Here is a 22,051-nt window from a genome sequence, read left to right as displayed (position 1 = left end):
GGAAAGAATACCAGTCACTTGTGCTGCAGAAAAACCTGCAACTTAGGATAATCGTTCTTGGTATTTTTATTGTAAAAACCATCAGACTTCCAAATGAATTTAAAAACCTTTCCAATATTATTTAATGAAAAAGTCTCATATTGTCACATAGGGGATATATCAACGTTTACTACTCATCTGTCAAATGTAATGAAAAACACCATTGTTGTAGGCTTGGAAAATCCTCAAACCCATTCTCTAATGAGGGTCCATTATAATTTTAAGGGTATTTTCTCCAGTCAGATTAAAAAAAAAAAAATCTATTGTAAAGCTACAATCATTATATACCAAAGCAATTCCTACTTCCATGCTTTACATAGTCCCATGAAAAAATAATTCAATTGTTCCTAATCCCTGATGCAAGGCACTTCAAAGCACCCGCATGAAACATCCATGTAAACAGCAGTACAGTACATGAGTTAAATAACATGAATGACTTTTACACAGCTTGACCTAGACTAAAAGAAATATAAAATCCATCATAGCCACAGCTAAAAAGTATGTTAAGATTCACAAGAATTTGTTTCTCTTATCATATAGAGAAGAACAAGCCATATAATCTCTTAGGAAAAAAAAACACCTCATAAATATTTTCATATTGAAAAACAGCATGCTCCCTGGGTATGTATGAAATCAGGATATTCAGAAGTGACCAGGAGTTAATTGCAAATGGCATTTCTGAATACCCAGCTTTACTATCCACCAGGCCTAGTAGTCTGGACTATCTGTAGCACCATGGAAAAGGCATTAGAAAATCACACAAGTACGTTACTTCAAACTAACCCTGCCACGAGGCTCACTTAAGTCCACAGTAACAGACAGCAATGACGCAGAGAAAATTTTTTAAGTGACAGCTTATTAGATTCACATAGCAAGAAAAATTCTGTTATTTTAATACATCTCACGTACATAAAGCACCAGCTTAAATAAGATTATCAAACACCCCAGCTTCTTGTTGCTCAGCCTGAGTTCATTTCTCACCACTTTCCATGTTACGCCCTTAAAGCCAAGGAGGTGCTAGATACCGTAAGAAAAATTCAGTTCCTTCCCTATCAAATGTATGTCTCTCAAGTAAAACACAGAAGAAATAACAAACTTTAAAAGGTCTACTGCATTCTCTGGAATTTACCATTCCAGCAGGGCAGTTTCTGCCTATACTAGAGGATTAACACGCAGGGGTGAGGAGGCCAAAGGCAGGGCTCAGCGCCCTGTCAGAGAAGGCTGGGTGAGGCCACACTTGACATTTCTACGGCTGAGCAACTCTCCCAAACCCTCCCTGCTGGTGAGGCCAAGGGGTCTGAGGGTGAGTACGCCTCAGGGAGCCCGTCAAACACCGCTAGACAGCACCACATGGGACTCCCCTGGGGGTTAGCTTCACATATAGAATTCAACACATCTGCCTCTTGACCGGTGCTAATTATTATTAGCATGCCCTTCTTAGGCATAAAAGGAATAATGGTATATCTGGGTTTATGCACAGTTCATAATCAAGTATAAATATTCGGACAGTTACATTTTAAAATTACAGATTAAAAGTGACTCCCAAAAGAAAATCAATTTCTTCATAATGAAATATACTTTATAAAAAGCTGGAATGGTGGTTAATTCAAATACAAAAACTCATACACAAAAAACCGTGCTTTTTTCTTCCAAGCTTACTCAGGTTCATACAGTTGATTCTACCACACAACCATAATATGATTATATCACCAGAATAAAATACTAATAAAATGCTTCAGTTAGCCCCTTCTTGACTACTGCATTAAAACTGCAGCATTTAGGTAGAGCTGAGAAACACCAGTCTTAAGCATGGTTTCCTTCTTCCTGTTCTTGAGTCCCGCAGTGATTATTAAAGGAAGGAATCTGGTCTGTAAACGACTGGGTCATCCACTGCCCATTTGGAATGTCACTGAAAGTTGATTCTCCACTGTCAGCTGCCAGGGTGGGGAGAAGAAGGTTAGTTCATTCTATCTAAAAAGCTTTACACGATTCATCAAGAGATGTTAGCAGTCCAGCGGAGGAGGACTGCCGTTAAAACAGCAAGCTTCTTCAATACAATAATAAATTTCTGTTCTCTTAGCAGATACAGGACTAAGAAACCCTTAATGGTCATTCAGGGAGGGAATGTGATTAGAATGACGTAATGACTTAATGAAAATGAGCTGCTAACACCTACGTGGTGAAACCTCAGATAACCATCACATTTCACTGTCACTAAAAAGATTTTCATAGTACCATTCCCACACTTCAATAATTCATTCTCTTTTAAAAAAAAATAAAGTGCATTTCCCCAGTCCTGACAAAACCAAGTGTTTGAAAGAAACAAATAGGGGTTCCTGGGTGGCTCAGTTGGTTGAGCATTCGACTCTTGATTTCAGCTCAGGTCAGGATCCCAGGGTCGTGAGATCGAGTCCTGGTGTAGGCTCTGCACTGGGTATGGAACCTGCTTGAGATTCGTTCTCCTTCTCCTTCTGCCCCTCCCCTGCTAGTGCGCGTGAGCAAGAAAGAAAGAGAGGAAGAGAGAAAGACAGACACGTACGGAGGAACATACTTAGCCCATTGGAAGAGAAGCTGCAAGGGTCACTATTGCACGGATTTTCAGTATAAGCACCGCCATACGCTGCTTCATAACCTGGATCGTATTTTTCTTCCTTAACAGCCATCTTCTTTGCATCCTCTGCGGAGAGGGTAAAAGGGATTTACAGCTGTTTTTGTACAACGGTTCTAAAAACAGCTTTATTCAGAAATCCTCATGAACAAATCTTTTTCCTGAATGTTCAAGTGTGCGGAGATCTATCTTTTGTTGCCATCTTTTAAACTCTTTATAACATTTATTAAATTAACTCATTGGAACTGTAAAAGCCTATCAGATTTAATTTCCAGTAGGCTATGTTGCTTCTTCTATCTTCGACATCTGTAGGAGCACCCACGACAGATGGGTAACTTTGGTAAAAGGAGATTTTAACAGTGACTAACATCCGTTGTCAGAACACTCTGGCTGACGATGTAACTGTTCCCCTTTCTCTTGCTTTTAAACTCACAATGTGCGTGCGTTCAGTAGTGTATATATCCATGACACCCAAAAACAGGGCGAAAATGGAAACATACCTTGGGCCAGCTGTAGATCAAATGTATATTGCACCTCTTGAACGTCTGTATTTCGTTCGATGCCTTTCAATTGATCTCGTAAGTCTTTCAGCTTAATGTAGTAATGAACTTTGTCCTGGGCTCGAGGAAACTGAGCACATCTCGCACTGGATGATGGCATAACATAGCAGAGCTAAAATCGTAAAATTTTACAGTTACATAAATGTTACAAATCTATTGAGTCCACTCACATTGAGATTTAAAAATTTATCTTTGGGGGGATTAATTATGATGCCTATCACATATTAATATATGTAAAATCAGTAACAGCAGTTTTGTCTCTTGAGTTAAAATTTGTAAAATTTACTTATTGCAAAGTCAATAAATCAAAAATAATGAGGCTTTCCCCCCATGTTCATTTACCAATTAACAGTCTTGTCTTTTTAACAGTGAACATATGGTTCACAATTCTAAAGGCACAAAAGAAGTATACAATGAAAAGTATTCCCCCCAATTCTGTCTCTGTCCACCCAGTTCTCTTCCCAGAGGCAATCAAAGTTGCTGGTTCCAGAGGTATTCTATGAATATAGAATCAAATGTCTCTAATATATGTACTCTCCCTCACCCTTTTTAAAAAAACACACAAATGGTAACATGTTCTCTATTCCCTGTTCTACACCTTGGTTTTTTACTCAACAATGTATTCAGAGACAATTCTGTAACAGATATCTAGAGCAGAGTAAAAAGACTTTTTTTTTTTTTTAATGTTTTATTTATTTTTGAGAGAGAGAGAGCGAGTGCATGAGTAGGGGGAGGGGCAGAGAGGGAGATACAGAATCCAAAGCAGGCTCCAGACTCCAAGCTGTTAGCACAGAGCCCGACACGGGGCTCAAACTCACAAACTATGAGATCGTGACCTGAGCTGAAGTTGGACACCCAACTGACTCAGCCACCCAGGTGCCCCTAGACTTTCTTTTTTTGCAGCTGTGTAGTACTGGCATACTTATTTAACCAAGACCCAGCTGTGGGCATTTAGGTTGTTTCCAGTCTTTTATCATTATAAGGTGTAGTGAAAAAGCTTGTACATATTTCATTTTGAATATGTGTGAGTGTATCTCTTGGATAAATTCCTAGAAGTGCAATGCCCAGCAGAAAGACATTTACATTTATCATTTTGGATAATGGTGACAAATTGTTCTTCATAGAATACTAAATATATAACAATATATATCACATGTATATCAAAGAGTGAGGCTGTTAGTTTATGGAATTTCCAGTTGCAATTTCTTGCACTTTTTTTTTATATTGGCCTCCATAACATTATAGAAAACAAATTATTCATTTTCTTTTGTGTAGAAAGCATTTAGAAACTCCTGACTCATAAATATATGCAGATGCAAATGCTACCAGGTTGTGTAGTAGCACTTTTTCGAATCCTAAGATATTCTTCAATTAAAATGATCCAGAAATTTGAAAGTTTTTTTGTGTTTCAAAGAAGAGTCACTAACATCAACAACTGTTAAAATCTCATGATAAAGAATATATTTTAAAAGATAAAAATACTCTCAGCTCAATATAAGAGCTAAAATTACCTATCATGATAGGATTCAAATTCAGTTAGTACTACCCTATTACGGGCACAAATACCCAAGAGATGTACCTGACCTCATTTGGCTCTTAAGGGACAATAATGAGGTAATCTATAGGAAGCAATGAACTCACCTGTACAATTTTACTAAAGTAGGTAAGTGTAGGCCTTGGTTTAAACAAAGACCAGGGCTACCACCTACTCTGTCAATGACATATTTGTAACAAGTTAAAGACAGAAGAAATTTAAAAAGGAAAAGTGCAAATGTACGGAGGTGGCAGAAACTGTATTCTGAGGTCTCCACAAAAACCTGTTGACACACTGGCTCCTCCATCATTTAAAATGTCGTCAGGGTGCCTGAGTGGCTCAGTTGGTTGAGCAGCTGCCTTCGGCTCAGGTCATGATCTCACGATTTGTCGGTTTGAGCCCTGCATCAGGTTCTCTGCTGTCTGCAGGGAGGCCGCTTCAGATCCTCTATCTTCCTTCCCCTCTGCCCCTCCCCCACTTGTTCCCTCTCTCTCTCAAAAATAAACAAATAAAAACTTATTAAAACAAAAAACAAAAAAAGGGGCGGCTGGTGGTTCAGTCGGTTAAGCATCTGACTTCGGCTCCGCTTGTGGGTTCCAGCCCCTCCTTGGGCTCTGTGCTGACAGATCAGAGCCCGGAGCCTGCTTTGGATTCTGTGTCTCCCTCTCTCTCTGCCCGTCCCCTGGCTGCCCTCTGGCTCTCTCTCTCTCTCAAAAAATAAATAAACATAAAAGAAAAGAATAAAAAGAAAAAACAAAAATAAATAAAATGTTGTCTATAACACATGTGCCTGTGTTTTGTATGTTGTTTTTCAAAAAGTTGTAAACAAGGGGAGCCTGGGTGGCTCAGTTGGTTGGGTGTCCGACTTCAGCTCAGGTCATGGTCTCGCGGCTTGTGAGTTCGAGCCCCACGTTGGGCTCTGTGCTGACAGCTCAGAGCCTGGAGCCTGTTTCTGATTCTGTCTCCCTATCTCTCTGCTCCTCCCCTGTTCATTCTCTCTCTCAAAAATTAAGAAACATTAAAAAAAAATTTTTTTTAAGTTGTAAACAAAACTTAAAACTAGATTTAAGAAGCAAAATCTGAACTAAGTAAGTGTCTGCAGAAGCGATACAGAAATAACAGAGTTTGAAAACCACTGTTACTTAGTGATGCCTTTATGTATAAGACAGTAAATACACCAAGGGCCAAGCAGGTTGTCTGGATGTCTGTCTGCAACCGGGCTGCACACTATTTAGATGGCTCCACAATGACACTGGGCTAAGATATACAAACAGGGGGCACTGAGCAGTGTTACTAATTGGGAGCATGTCTGTATTTATATGTTTGTTTCATACTGAGTAAGGGCTAATCTACTTGAATTTGGTAAGAATATGCCATTAAATATATTTTGAATGTAGTAAGTTAGCCAGCTCCTCTCAATATTTTAGCCAAATAACATAAGACATTTTATCTGACAAATGTTTCTTTCTTTAATAACAGTATCTGAATTAATCTGCAACTATTAGTTTGAGTTGATAGATAACTATTACTCAACAAAATCCAGTGCTTTGTTTTCATGGCACAAGTTACAATGGAAAGGACAAATAAAAAAGGAAAACTAGCTAGAAAAAAAATTCATATTTAGCTGATATACAAATATAATTTTAAGGACTTACAGTTTCTGTGTCTGGGATCTTATGGGGTTGAAGTCCAAATTCTAAGTTTTTAACCTTAACTCCAAAAACTTCTTTACTAAAAATTTCATAAATACCTAAAATGAAATACAAACATATTTACATTGTCCATAATGTTAGCAAAGAAAAAAGACAAAATTTAAAAGTAAATCTTACATTTTCCATTAAACACTGCTATTCGTGGCTGATATTTCTGTAATTTCTGCACTAGAATACGTCCTCCTTCACGGAATTCTTTACTAAAATTGAATTAAAAAGTAGTCAAAATATAAGTGCGGTAATATTTATAATATGCTGAATTCAGAGAGCTTTCAATACAACATCAATTCATATACTTGTTAAGCTCAGCTTGCACTAGATACATACAGCGTTCCTAGAGTATATGAGACACCAGCATGGTCAGGTTCCAACCTATAAAAATGAATGAAATTACCTGGATAGATCTTTGCTGCCTGGTGTTGTCCTTTCCACCATATTGGTAAATCCAATACCATACTTTCCTGGTAAAGTGTGATCATCCATATGGTTCAGTTGGACCTCACTCAGGCCTGACATAAACAGACACTTCCCTGTGAAAGAGAGTTCAGTTTATTTGCATGTAGGTCAAAGGTTTTTGCCCCATGAATCACTATGGTAGTCTACATTTATCCTGAAATTAAAAAAAAAAATAAAACATTTAGGATATTTAGGAAATTACAGGTCAAATACCGTATCAAGCAATCACTATGTGTTAATAAACCCTTTGCATGGATTATCTCATTTAATCATAATGATCTTATGAAATATTAATTACTATTTTTATCTCCTCTTCCCAGGGCAGTTAAGGTAAATGGCTGTTGAGAATATACAGCTAGTCAGTGCTTCAAAACTGGTTCTCTTTCTAGGAACTAGTCATACCACTGCTTGCCCCTGGAATACCTCAAAGAGACAAACATACACCAACAGACCCAGAACATTCCAACACTTTGACAATGGAAAAAATTAAAAATTCAAACGTCTCTTAGAAATTGTTTTAAATAATGGAGACAATATGTCCTTAGTTCCAAAACACATTATTGTACCTTCTGCCCTAAATGTTTTTAATGTAACTCTTAGATAACCAACTAGTATTTTCTGAGGGCCTACTGCATGCCTTTTTCTATTAGGTGGTGTTAGGTAAGTCGACTTACATATTAAGACAATAGTAGTTACAATTGGGTTTAAAATTCACTCTACAAGTATGAGGGTCTTTAATACAGATACGAAGTAGGGGCGCCTACAACGGGGCTCAGGCGGTTGAGTGTCTGACTTTGGCTCAGGTCATGATCTAGCGGTTTGTGGGTTCGAGTCCCGCATCGGGCTCTGTGCTTGATAGCTCAGAGCCCGGAGCCTGCTTCAGATTCCGTGTCTCCCTCTCTCTCTGCCCCCACCCCCACTCACACTCTGTCTCTCTCTCCTTCAAAAATAAATAAACATTAAAAAAAAATCAGAAAAACAGAATGTCTCTAGTCACAGAATTTCTTAACTGTCACAGCTTGATTCCCAACGATCAATGCATTTCATCTCTCCTAGGAAATAAGATCAGCAGAAATCTGGAAAGGTCAGTGTTCTGTCTATACTGGCACAATGATGTACTATTGTTACTATGACTGTAGGTAACAACTAAAAAAGAAAATTCATTTTAAAAAGTAGTAAAACTCATTTAAAACAATTAGCAAAACAAAAGAGAAAGTGCTACTTTTCTTGCTCCTCCATTCTCTTACACCAAAACATGAACAGTGACATATCTTTTTCAAGCCTTTTATTTTTGTGCCCCCATGCACAGAAAACACGTTTGTGTCTGGGGGCTCAGCTGGTTGACCGTCCTCTAGATTTCCACTCAGGTCATGATCTCAGTTTGTGGGGTCGAGCCCTTGGTTGGGGGCTCAATGCTCAGCATAGAGCCTGCTTAGGATTCTGTCTCTCTCTGCCCCTCCCCCGCTTGTGCTCTTCCCCCTCCCCTCAAAATAAACTTAAAAACAAAAAAACCCACACAGTTTGGCTAAAAAGGAAAAAAAAAACCCCAAACTATTAACAAAGATATCTAGTTTAAAAGTAAAAAAAATAAAGGCAAGAACTACTTACAAAAATGGTTTCCAGGTCCAGGGTAATGATGCCCTTTGTAAGCTGCCATTAGTCCCGGGTTTATGCCAATCTGCAAAAAATGTTTATACACTTAAGTCTTGAAAAGTAGGGTTTACCGCCTGAGGGCTTCTGTGGAGTAGTGATGGACAAAACTAAATTTATTAAAATAAAAATTTAATCCAGCATCATCGGCAATCCCGTTTATCAAGTACCTATTTTTGATCTGAATAAAGTATTTCATTTTGAGGGAAAAAAAAATTCCCCTTATGTCAAAAGTGTTGCTGCTGTTTTGAAAAACCAGTTTTAAAAAAAAAAAAAGGCAGAAGCAGACCATCAATACAGAGAACAAACTGGTGGTGGCCAGAGGCAGGGGAGACAGGCAAAATGAGTGAAGGAGAGTGGGAGGCACAGCACGGGGACCAGGGTCGACGGCATGGCAACGGCGTATGGTGAGGGATGGAGGCTACGCTTGCCGTCAGCACAGCATAATGAGTAAACTTGTTAAATCACCATGCTGTACACCTGAAACTAATGGAAGTGTGTCAACTATACTTCAATGCAAAAAAAAAAGTAAAACAAAAATAAATTTTAAAGATAAAAAACAGTGTGACTCCCTCGTGTCCCCAAGCCCCCACCTCCACCCAACCGGACTGGAAAGAGAGAGGGCCTGGAGCAACCGATCAGCTGAGCCCAGGTCCAGCCACAGCCTGCTTCTCCACTCCCACCAAGCCGCTCACTCCACGTCATTTACAGTTGTTTGCATGCTGATGTTTCTTACAGTTACTGACAAAAATCAGAGCTCAAAATCAGTACTATCACTTATGGAGAACTCACACGTAATGTGCAATCTAAGTGATTCACGTGGATTATTTTACCTAACTGCAATCCTATGAGGAAGGTACTATTATCACCCCTGCTTCACCAATAAGGAAACTTGGTGGTTAGGAAGGTTAAGGCTTGTTCAAGGTCATACCCACATGGCAAGACCTGAAACCAGACAGCCGTACTCTGGAGCCCATCCTCTTAAACACATCCATATGTGTCCACAACCTTATGAAGGTGACAAAATGACACCATTTACTACCAAAAGGATTCTTAGAAATGGTTCAACAAAATGCTATTTGCAAGAACAGAGGTTATGTAAATTTAATTCACCAATACTACTTATAAAACCAAATGAGGACAAAAATTCTTACAATCACAATGTCCAGATTGAAAGTCAAAATGTCCGGGAGGGTCTTGGTTAGAAGTTCAGCTTCTGAAACACCATTAAAACGGTCTACCTTTCTTTTCACTTTAAATGTGTCCGTAATTTTTTCTTGCTTTTCTTTTGATTTTGTGGACTTGCCAGATTTTTTGGCCTCAACAGGCTTTTTGGGTTCTACCGGTTTTTTTGGTGCCGTTGCTCTGGGTTTTCTTTTCCTTCCTTTTGGAGTCTCTGAAACACAGTAATTTCAATGAAGTAGATGCAGAAAAACATAACTTAAGGACATCAGGCAGCTTTCCCAGTAGAGTCACCCCATCGACGCCCTTGCTACCTTCTCCTATCTCCCAGCCTCACCATCCTCTGCAGTACCCTCCCTCTTCCTTCATCTTAGGACGGGGTTCTCGAGGCCCTATACCCTGCCCTCCTTCCTCTGCTAGCTGTTCTCGGGATGAAACGTACATAATGATCATAGATTGATTTCCCATGGACCCTTCCCTGTCATCTTGATCTCCCCAGGGATTTAAAGCATTCAGGTCCTATTTTATAGAAATTCTAAATGTAAATACATAAACAGCGCAATAAACGAGAAAATAAATAGAGCAAAAAATAGGGAGGAAGGGAACCTTTTAACTCGATTTTCCCATAATTTCCAGCAATAGAAAACCTCAAATGGCTTGTGGGCTTGTTTTAGAGATGAGTGTATTCTGTTCCACACACAGCCAAAGAGGTGAATTTAGAGATGCTGAAGATGAAATCTCTGGGTGGGAAAGTAGTCTTCAAAAGGCAAGACCAGGGGGGCACCTGGGTGGCTCAGTTGATTAAGCATCTGACTTTGGCTCAGGTCATGATCTCACAGTTCGTGGGTTCAAGCCCCATATGGAGCTTTGTGCTAACAGCTCAAGGCCTGGAGCCTGCTTTGGATTCTGTGTTTCCCTCTCTCTGCCCCTCTCTGGCTCGTGCTCTCTCTCAAAAATAAATAAATGTTAAAAAATTAATTAATTAATTAAAAAAAAAAAAAAGGCAACACCAGGGGGGCACGTGGGTGGCTCAGTCAATTAAGTGTCCAGACTCTTGGTTTCGGCTCAGGTCATGATCTCACAGTTCGTGAGAGTTTGAGGCCCAAGTTGGGCTCTGTGCTGACAGTGTGGAGCCTGCTTGGAATTCTCTCACCCTCTCTCTGCCCCTCCCTCACTCTCTCTTGCACGTTCAAAATAAATGAATAAACTTCAAAAAACAGAAAAGAAAAAAGAAAAAATATGCAAGACCAGGGATGTCTTAGGACCTAAAGCAGAGCTTCTCAATCTCAGCACTACTAACATTTTAGGTTGAATGATTTTGGTAGAATGCTACTCTGTTTAAGTAATATACAGGGTTGTCCTGTATATTACTGAATGTTTAACAGCAACCTTGACCTCTACTCAATAGACGCCAGTAGCACCCTGCCAATCATGACAATCAAAGTTGTCTCCAGATATTGCCCAATGTCCCTTGGGGGGGGGGGGGGGGCGGGAAACACGCCCAGTCAAGAACAACTGACCTAGAGTTACCCAATAGGAAGGTGTGCTTTTCTTACCCTTGTTTAACATCTCTCTTAATTTCTTAGGCCCCTCCTCCATTCTACTACCATTAGGCAGTTCCCTAACCCAGCATCCTGTCCTTCCTCTCTTCTACCCCACACTGATTCAGCCACTCTCTACGCGAAGGGATCCACCTCCACTGGCCTGTAGCTGGGAAGTCCCAGTGCTGCCAGCCCAGAAAAATAGGAGAGTCATCGGCAGGGGTATCTCCAATGCAGTGGAGTCAGATGTGTTTCTGGAATCATAAGATGAAACTCTTGAACACATTTCTCATACAATACTGCTACACTGGAGAAAACCATTACCTTCTTCTCTCCATCCCCTCAGGTCTCCCTCATATCACCCTCAGATTATTCAGTCTCAAATCCACTTTTTGCCTCCAAATTCTGCCTTACTCCCTACCATCCATTCTATCCTCTATAATTTTTCCCAGGCTGACTTTCAGAATGTGACTCTGTTTAAGTCACCCTCTGCTTCCATTCTCTCAAAAGCTCCCTACCACCTTCAGAAGAGAACATACATTCTTCGAGTTACAAGGCACTTTCCAGCCTCATTGATCACTATTTTTTTGCTGTACACCAGACTCCCAAAGACACAGAATAACTACTTTTTAACTGTCATGATTCTTCACATCTGTCTTTTGCCCATGCTATTCCCTAGGCCAGGAATGTTCCCCACCCCATTCTTCATGGGGATATAGTCTCCTCCCCCTTGACTTCCAGAGCTCTGGGAAGCTGCTTCTGAACCTCGGTCCGAGTTAGTGTCAACCCTATGAGCTCTCACAGCACCCTGTGCCCCTCTTCAGCACTGTGTGCTTAAAGCATACTATGTGTTTACTTACTATTTTCTCCTACTAGATTATGAGCTATTTGAGGGCAGGATCCATGTTCTTTTATTCCCCCAAATGTACCACAGTGCCTGGCACATACTTAAAAAGTGGTTAACGTTTTAAATACTAAAATAAAATAAAAATTCTTCATTAAACCCTTTCTTACATAAGCTGGCCAATCCAATAGCTACTTTTCTCAACTATCCTGATGAAAACTACCTTGTACAGGTTCCTGAGCAGGCACTGGTTCTGGAACTTCCGCTGGCATTTGCTGTTCGTCCATAACATTCATATCAGGAGATTCAGCCATCATTTGTTGAAATGGGAATGTATAAAAAGCTTGAGCTTGCTGAAGGGAGTAGCTGAAAGAACAATTAAGTACAAGACATGTCAATAAAATTACCCGACTAGAAGTTTAAACGATGGGCTTTAAAAACCTTTAGGATCCAAACACTGTGTGGTCAGACTGTAATATATAGAGTCGATAATAGGGGCAAAGGGAGGAGGAAGGTCTATTCCTAAATGTGTGTATTCACCCGATTTTTACTTTGTGCCTATTAACCAATATTAAGGAACTCTCCCACTGATTAATGACAAGATGTGTCAGCAATAAAACTTACCAATCCTGTCAAGTCAGCCTGTGCTTTCTCTGAAATGAGATCATGGGAATTTGCTAGCAGAGACTTAAAAGGCACAGCAGCTCATACAGGGTTAAAGTGTCCACACAAACAGTTTGTCTCTATCTTCACATTTAATTCTTTGGTCATAAGATCCTCTCCAACCTAACCCCACCCAGCTTTACTGAGATACAACGGACATGAAATGTGTAAGTTAAAAGTATATGATGTTTTGATTTGATACATATTTTGCAAAATGATTACTAAGTCTTAGCTAATACCTCCATCACGTCACATAATTACTAATTACCATTTCTTTTTTGTAATGAGAACATTTAAAATCTACTCTCTTATCAACTTTCAAGTACGTAGCAAGGTATTATTAGCTCTAATCACCACCATGTACATTAGATCCCTAAAACGTGGTCATCTTATAACTGGAAGTTTTTCTCCTTCGACCAACAACTCCCCATTCCTGCCTTCCCTCCAATCTACTTAAGGTTCTCTTTTGGTTTATTTGCCTATTTAATGATTTATGCATTGGATCTGGTTTTAAATTGTTGCTGGGTTTTTACCACTAGATGAGGGCTAGAAATGGACATTTTGCACATATCTGTGAATTTATGGGGGAAAAAAACACTTTAAATCTCTTCTCTGAACATCTTTCAGACTTTGTTACAAGTACTCAGTTCAATATAAGGAACACAAAAAACAATGGCCAAAAACCAATTTCTCATGACTACCCATCACTGTCTCACACTGCTGCCTACAGCACAAAAGCTACGGAAGCAAACATGTATTTTCTGAAACTCAAGTTACATCTAATGCCAAACGATGCCATTACATACACAACGGGAAGGAAAACACTAGGAAATAAAATGGGTCAGTGTCATTTACCATCTGGAGAGAAAAGTCGTTTTCTGTGGCAAGCTACTCACTTATTAGTTATGGAGAAAGAAAAGGGGAAGCTCAGAAAGTAGAGATTAAAAAGAAAAGCTAGGGACGCCTAGGGGTGCAGTTGGTTATGTGTCCGACTTTGGCTCAGGTCTTGATCTAGAGGCTTGTGAGTTTGAGCCCCAAGTTGGGGTCTGTGCTGGCAGCTCAGAGCCTGGAGCCTGCTTCAGATTCTGTGTCTCCCTCTCTCTTTGCCCCTCTCCCGCTTGCTCGTTCAAATGAATAAATAAATAAACAAATAAGATAAACTAGTACATTTTATATGAATGAATCTTATTATGCATAAATCATATCTTAATAAAATGGTTGGGATGGCGGGGGAGGCAAACTAAAGCAGAAGCTTAAATGGCCAAAGCAGACACAGGGTAAGAGACTATCTGTGGGTGCCCAGGCTGAAATCCCGGACGCTCAAAGACAGGGGCCAAATCCTAATGGACAAACCACTGGAGAGGAATTTTAGCTTCAAGCTATCTTCAAGGGTAAGCTGTTAAAGAAAAGGTTAAGAATTAGAAAGGTATTACACTATATCTTAAGACTTTTACTTCTTTAAATATATTGTTTCCAGTTACATAAAAAATAGGTACGACAATCCAATAAACTTTAGTCTAGTAACATGAAAAGACTATGCAGCAAAATTAATGTACTGATATTTTTTAAAGCACAGAAAATGTTTAATACAGACTTTAAAGTAGAAAGGAACACGAAACAGTATTATAACCTAAGGCTGCATGTTGGGAAAATATGTAGACAAGTCCTAGAATCTCAAATGTAAAAGTTGAAGAAAAGCGCTTAAATCATGCTTGGCACAAAGTAAAATGTCCTCTTTTTCCACCACACTTTTCTTTAATAATATTCATAGCTCCTTTTGATGAACTGTAAAATCATTGGTTGTTCAGTGTTTATTACTCAAATACTCTAAGGAGGGGTCAGATACTGCTAGGTTACATTGAGAGATCTTGTATTGTTACCCTTCAGATATTCCAGCACAATGAACTGTAACCTTTGATTGAGGCCAGCCGCAGTTAAGTCACAATAAGCGAGCGGCCAAAGAATGCAGGACATCTCTTAGTCTAGTCACACTGTCAAGAAGACAACCTTCCACCCTCGCCCATGTTTCTGGCCACCACTCTCAAGAGTTTCACAGATGTGTCCCATTTCAAGCACTTCACGAAGTCCAAACTTAAAGTATTTAATTTAGGAAGATTTTACATGGCAAAAGGATTCTGAAATTTAAAAAACAAATTTCCAAAATGTGGCTTTCGCATATTTCAGGGTCATACTTAGATGTGAAGTGCAGAACCTGAAAATTAAGTTTAGAAATCAGTTGGCTGAGGAAAAAAATGAGAAGGAAGAAAAAAACCCAGAAGTGTTATTTTAGAGATATATATCAATTTTGAAAGAAATTGAGAAACTTATCTATAATATCAGCGTGTCCCTTAATGTTTCTAAAAATGACCTCTGGTACTTTACAGGAAGTTAAAATAGAACAGAAATAGAAAAATAAAGAAATGAGAAATATGATGTGTAAGTTCTAAGGTAATACACTATCTTAAGTATTAAATTCAGTCTTATCATCAATGGCTTCCTAACAGAACAAAAGGAAAGAGAGTGCGACACAACATTCTTATTATTTGGCAGAAGCAAGCAAAAAACCTTCGAGGACTTCAAAGCTAGGAAACTAGAGTTCTAGATAACTCAATTTCCTATTATCCAGCGATAATTACAACTGTAAGCAGCATAAACCTGTTCAACCTTAATTAGAAGATATTTAATACATTTGTTGTATTTATATACACTTGCCCCTTTGTAATTCAGAATCACGCCAACTTTACAAGGCTTGTTTTCTCTGTGCGAGGGACAGGGACACAAGAGCACTTGGTCATAACTCTTCCTCTCGGACTCCTTCTCTCACCATGAAAATGATTTTTACATATGTGGACGATGTACAGGAAATGGGACCAAATCTGTCCAGATCCCAGAGTTTTTATTTTCTGTAACTCAAATTTAGTATCAAATTTCCAAGCATGAGGGATGACCTTATTTCCCCTTGCTCACTTTTCTTCCCTATCATTGGTTTGTCCCCACACTGTTCTGTGCCTCTCCTTTGCCTGAAGCTCACCCCTTCCTCTCTCCTAGGCTCCATTCACACCCCCCTTTTTGGAGGGCGGGAGGACATCTACTCATTTTTCACTCCTCCAAAAAGCATCACAGGCCAACCACACCCTTGACTAGCCCTCCATGGTTACCCACCCCGATGAATACAGGTCTCTTCATTATCCAGAAATGTGTGAAACTCAGCTAAGGTAGTAAGATTGTCTCTTCCGCTCGGGTTCTTTGGTGCCTGTTCTGCTTCTGGCAAAGGCAGTGCCAGGACCTAGCACACATTTCCTTGAATTCTGGCCTTGGTGGGTCTTTCAGTCTGGAAGTATGATGTAGTCACACCCCAGGGCAACCAGCAATTAGTTCCCTAGCGAGTCTTAGTCTTTCTGCTTGGATGCTACTAGAGACAGAAGCCTCACTAGCAACCTTACGCCTCCCATCAAGTCATAACTTAAGAGACAACCGCCCCCAAAATTAGATATGACATCCATGTCGATATACAACAATATAAACACAATCAGTATTACCCAAAAGAGACACAGGCAAACAAAACTGGGTCTTGCTTTCTCAGATACGATCTCTGGCATGATCCCCAGTGGCATGAGGGTAGAGGGCATCTGAGCAGGGAAGCACACGGCAGGACCAAATCAGAGATGCACACCCTTTCCCTTGAACATCAGTGCCCAAAGCACTGGTTTTTACAGCCGTCTGAAATTGATATACTGTGTATTTTCCTAATGAATTGTGTATTTCCTAACAGTCTTACTTAAAACACACACACACACACACACACACACACACACACAGCTGACTGAGGAGTCCAATTAATTCAGATTTTGCTGTACTTCAAAAACTAACTCTTTAAGGTTTTCTCTAAAATGAACACCTCCAACTTCTTTAATACTCAGGTATTTTCCACTATTTTAAAGATTTAAGTTGCTCTTTTCTATATACATTTGTCTTAGTCCTCTTGGGCTGCTACAACAAAACACCATTTAGTGTCCGCTGAGAGCCTACTTCCTGGTTCATAGGGGTGGCCTTCTTGCTGTATCTTCACAAAATGGAAGAGGTGAGGGACCTCTAGGACCTCTTTTAAAAGGGCACTAATCCCATTCATGAGGGCCCCACTTCCAAATACCATTACATTGGGGATTAGGTTTCAACATAGGCATTTTAGAAGAACACAATTCATAGCAATATTTTATTATTTTCACTTAATATTAATATTATTAATAATATTCATATTATTATTCACTTAATATTCATATTAATATGATTATACAACACTGAATAATTACAAAATAATAATCAATGGGGTGCCTGGGCGGCTCAGTCGGTTGAGCATCTGACTCTTGATTTCAGCTCAGATCATGACCAGAGAGTTGCGGATCAAGCTCTGCCTCAAGTTCTGTGCTGAGTGTGGAGCCTGCCTAAGATTCTCTCTCTCTCTCTCTCTCTCTCTCTCTCTCTCTCTCTCTCTCTCCCTCCCTCCCTCCCTCCCTCCCTCCCTCTCTCCCCCAACAAAACAAAACAAAACAAAACGCTCACACACACACACAAAATCAGTGCTAAATAATCTAAATTCTCAACTAAAGAGAATTAGGTATATAAACTACAATGGAATACCGTCATAACTATTTAAAGACTACATTTAATATTGCAAAGTGGAACTGTGTGTATTCACCACACATTACTGGGTATTTACGGTACATAGTCTACTAGAAACTATAAATACAAAGATTTAGAACAAGCCAGAGTCCCCAATTCATTCAACTCTTCTTCATTTTTTGGTGCTTAAAAGAAAACAAAATAAAAATTCTCCAGATACAGCTTCATCATCCTGAAACCGAGCAGGGCTCAGCTTCCTCATCCTGGCGTCCTACTGCAGAATCCATTACATTAACTTTACTAGAACCCACATTATACTGTTGATTCAAACGGAGTTTAACGTCAATGAAAACTGCCCTTTTATTACCTCTCCCTCACATCACTGATACTTCTGCACCTCAGCACAGAACTGTGCCTCTTTTGGTAAAAGATGATTCAACACTCCAGCTGTTAGGATATGGATTCTGATTTAAACTACCAATTCCACAAACTTCTTCCAGAGTTGGGTCATTCACAAATCTTATCAGCATTCCAACAGCACCTGGAAGTTGTTAAATTGCTGAAAAGAACAAGTTGGGGTAGAACGACAAGGCACATCAATATAGACCTCTCTTCAGCCTGCCCTCGATTCTTTCGGCAGTAAACCAGCTTTGATTCCACCTAACTGGACTGCCATCAGTCCGTCTTCGTCTTGCCCACAGAGAAGTGATATGTGGCACAGTTGTCAGGGAGGCAGACTTTGGGCCACATTGCCTGCGTTCAAATTTCAGCTCTGCTCAAGTTCCTTAACCTCTGTGTCCCAGTTTCCACATCTGCAAAATGGAAATAGTTGTACCTAATTTGTTGGTTATGAGGATTAAATTAGTCAACATATGTAAAACACTTAAAACAGTGCCTGGTATATAATAATTTTGCTATAATAATAATAATAATAATAATAATAATAAAGACAGCAGGACAGGATTAAATTTTTAGGTACCTCCTGTCAGCATCATCCTGATGCTGTCTAGTCCAGTATCATTATCCAAAAGGGAATGAACCTAGCTTGATACATCTTGCTTTTTTCCCAAATTATACTGTAACCTAGTGGCCACTGGTTCCTTTTAAATATGCTCAATAACCACTGAAAAGTAGAAATTTTGTTTAGGATCAAAGTCAATAAATTAGAAGACAGACTCCACCTAGGAAGAAACAGGAACTCATGTGTTTATTTTCAGGCTTCAGGTCTCTCTCCTGTTATCTGCAAGTTCTTAAAGATTGCTGTAATCTAGCTTCTCATTTGACGTATAATTTATCCAGGCCAGGAAACTGGATTTCTCTTAGAGCAGCTGAAAGTTCTCTTAAATGCCCTCATTGATCTTGTCTCTTAAAGACATTCATTCTGCCATTTCTTGTCTCTAATCATTTTTCTTAACATAGAGATAAGAAAAATTAGAAACAAATGTTTGTTTCCTGTTATCTACTAACACCATGGCGGTGGACTAGGCAGAAAATCCAAACCTTTCTTGCCCTCGATGTCAACACCTAACTAAAAAAGTTCTTTTTGGTCCCTAACATTTCCAGAAAGGCTGATTTCACTTAAGGGTTAACCTTTCCAGTCTGTATTTTCAGTAGCTCATGTCACACTTTTACAAAGTCATTTTTGATTCGGCATCCTACTTTCCATTTTTGATAAATGTCCTTTCCATGCCAAAGCTCATTAGACACATACTGATCCTCTCCTTCCTTTTTTCCTCTCTGGGTAGACATTATTTGTTATGATACTTGAACTATCTTCTCTTTTAAAAAAAGAGTCCATATTAATGGAATATTTTCCTTTGAATTTTTTGAAATTACTCTTCCAAAATAAAAAGTAAATTCATTATATCCGGCATTCCATTCTACTCCTTGATTAGCATGAAGTCAAGAGTGACAGAGAACCACTTTCTCAGGATTATCTGGGGCCTCAGTCATCTCAGAATCCCCAAAGATAAAGCCCTTACACTACTAACACAAAATTCTCTATTTCCTGAGGTTAAAACTTTGTGAGTCAAATTAAAAATGATCTATAACCTTGTGGACGGGTTAAGACAGCATATAAGCCAAATTTTAGGTAAACATCGTACCAGAGACCTATTACTTTGCTCTGAAGCACTGAGCAAGATCTTCTAATGTGTAATTCATTTGATGGTAGACTTCACCCAGGTTTCAGTACTGATCTGAAGTAAGATCGCAAAGGTGGGAGTGAATTTCACAAGTTCTGGTTAATTTTTAAATGTAAAGTTCTTTTGGGAAGGAAGTGCAGTACTTTATTTCAGGACTTGACCAGAAAAGCCAGGATAAAGACCACACTTTATACACCTCCTTTTCTAACCTCTAAAGACTGTTTTGGTGATCTAATCCCTTCCACATAACACAGATTCACAGCATGTCAGAACTGGATTCCAGAGATGTCCTATTTTACAGACATGAACAGGCCCAGAGAAGTGAAGTATCTTGCCTAAGTTCAGGGCCCTGGAGAGTCTGGAAAATTATTAGATCTTACAGAATTTTATTCCAATGTAAATCATTAGTTTTTCTTAAGGATCCTGCTACCCTATCTAATGAATTTTTTCATTTAGTTTTCTGCGAGGAGTTCGAATCTCGCAATCTCTGCGTTTGCCAAACGTTCTCTCCACGAATCTAACACTCCTCAAAGGACATACTGAAAAGTTAGATTAAGTTCACCCCCCAAGATCACCAGAAAGCATTTTTAGATGACTACTTGGGAGTATTAGTCATAATACAGAATTCAAGAGACTTTGTACGGCAATGTTATCCACCTTGTGGCCCCTGACGTTGATCTTACTAAACCTACGGGAAAGGAAGCCACAATAAAACTACTAATTTTAAAATTAGAGCTCCAGAAGTAATACGCGTGATATTCCATCTTTACAGCTCTTCTCATAATAACGGAGGGTGAAGGCAAACGTAGCCAAGAATGACAACCGGAAAGAGATATTAACCAGACCCTGTGGGTCGCTTATTAACGCCTGTTAAAGCCGGCTGGATGCCGGGAAGGCCGGAAGAAGGGCACAGGTACAGGTGGCGCCGCTTCCGAGCGGCCAGAGGAGGGTGGCAGTGCGCACGCGCAGGCCAGGTCTTTGTACTCCGGCCGCGGCCTTTAAAGACCCCTGCGTGCGTGCGCGCGCCCGCCGGCCAACCCCGCCGCGAGGGGCGCTGGGGGGAAGGGCGGCGCTCCGCCCCGGGCTTACCTGCCCGCGTTCTCCGCTTCCATTCCCCGCTGCCGCTCTAGTCAGCGGCTACTCCTGCTGGGCAGGCGAACGACTGGTCTCCGTAGTACCGCGGCGTACCAACGGCGGTACAACAATAATCAGAGACTGGACACGATTGCTGGCAGAACTGGGACAGCGGCGGACGCTCAGGCTCCTCCCCGGAGCTTCCAGTTCCCCCCCTCCCAGTCTTGACCACCCCCCCCCCGCTACGCGCGGCGCTTCCGTCTGCTCCGAGCCAAATCCTACGCCTCGTGGTCGTCACGTGACGCAGGCAGCCCAATCACGTTCGCCCCCCTCTCGTTGGTTCTTCTGCTCGCCGCTTGGCCTTTCGGGAAGGGTGGAGGACAAAAACGGTGGGATGAGGAGCGCTGTGCTTACGTAAGCTTTTTGTCCGATCAGATTCGTCGCTGGTGGGCGCTTGGGGGTGACGAGTGGGAGATGCCCTTTGGGGACGATGTGTAGGTGAGATGGTTATGCTTATTAGGGTTATCCAGGCCTTTCCACCCCAAGTTTTATACCGATTAAAAAAACAGTGTTTTGCGTTATCAAGTATCAATTATCAAGTGTGATGTGGGGGAAATAAGAGACTTTGGAGACGGCAAACCTGGGAGTTGAGGTCACCATACCATCAGTTTACTATTGCGCATCAGTTCACTAGTCTGTAAAATGAGTGTAACTCTAATAAAACTGTTTCGTAAAATGTAAAGTTTTACGGGAACCGATGTCTGCTTTAATTTGCATATGCAAAAATATTGACGTTTTAAGTGTACGATAGATGTCATTTAAGCACCATGCCCCTTTATTACGTTACAGACTAGCCCTTCTGCTTTAGTTCTCAATGGCTCTTCCAGCTGATTTTTGTTTCATTAGTATTCAAATTGTCACCGGTGTTTGTATGAGGACTTCACTAAATAACTCTTAACGGGGAGAGGCTTTTCTGTGTCTTTAGTTTGCGTGATGAAAAACATGGCTGCTGTATTAGTCAGCTTTACCTAGACTGTGGTAACAAATGACTCCAAAATCTTGTAATCTGGGTCCTACGGTGCGAGAGCACCCAGCTCCAGGGTCCCAAACGGTCTAGATTTGTCCACTTACCGCTGACAAAATCCAAAGGTAGAGATAGGAATGGTGGTGAAACAAGATCTTATTTCCCCGAGGCCCACACCGGGAAGACAGTGGGCTAGCGTCTCAAAGGGCTGAAAATACTTCCAGGTTTATATAAGGGGTGGGACAGGGGCAGGCTGATCATTGTCCTCAGGTCAATCACACAAGGTCTTGTTGGCATCAGGGCAGTCCTTATTTCTTGAGGGGTAGTTTTGGTTCTCAGCATGGGTTGCATTGCCTTGTGAGTATTTTGCTGAGTTTAGAGATAAACTGGAAAGAAACAC

At 40.3% G+C, this 22,051-nt stretch overlaps 1 protein-coding gene across 1 annotated transcript; it reads right to left on the bottom strand.

Moving 5' to 3' along the window:
• Nucleotides 1-94: 94 nt before the first annotated feature.
• On the bottom strand, nucleotides 95-20,810 carry TDG (thymine DNA glycosylase). Its single transcript, XM_047066119.1, has 10 exons — nucleotides 20,643-20,810; nucleotides 12,350-12,492; nucleotides 9,714-9,955; nucleotides 8,518-8,587; nucleotides 6,848-6,983; nucleotides 6,571-6,653; nucleotides 6,397-6,491; nucleotides 3,148-3,319; nucleotides 2,591-2,716; nucleotides 95-1,973 (listed from the first exon to the last, which is right to left on the bottom strand). The coding sequence occupies exons 1-10, from the start codon at nucleotides 20,663-20,665 to the stop codon at nucleotides 1,843-1,845; spliced, it is 1,221 nt and encodes a 406-aa protein (XP_046922075.1). The 5' UTR covers nucleotides 20,666-20,810; the 3' UTR covers nucleotides 95-1,842.
• Between the last annotated feature and the right edge of the window lie 1,241 nt (nucleotides 20,811-22,051).

Source organism: Lynx rufus, unplaced genomic scaffold (genome assembly GCF_022079265.1).
Source record: "Lynx rufus isolate CCGP_SWC_20201006 ecotype Redwood Valley unplaced genomic scaffold, mLynRuf1.p SCAF_7, whole genome shotgun sequence".
In the NCBI taxonomy this organism is placed as follows: domain Eukaryota; kingdom Metazoa; phylum Chordata; class Mammalia; order Carnivora; family Felidae; genus Lynx; species Lynx rufus.
The sequence above is the reverse complement of the archived record's forward strand: the minus strand, read 5'-3'. Positions and strand labels throughout refer to the sequence as shown.

Bases quoted from the DNA above. Each gene is read 5' to 3' on its own strand.
- TDG (XM_047066119.1), bottom strand. From the start codon at position 20,665: ATGGAAGCGGAGAACGCGGGCAG. The intron at 9,956-12,349 runs GTAGTTTTCATC...ACTGTGTTTCAG, and splicing joins TGCTCAGGAACCTGTACAAG to AGACTCCAAAAGGAAGGAAA. The intron at 6,984-8,517 runs GTAAGTAGTTCT...TCTCTTTCACAG, and splicing joins TGGACCTGGAAACCATTTTT to GGAAGTGTCTGTTTATGTCA.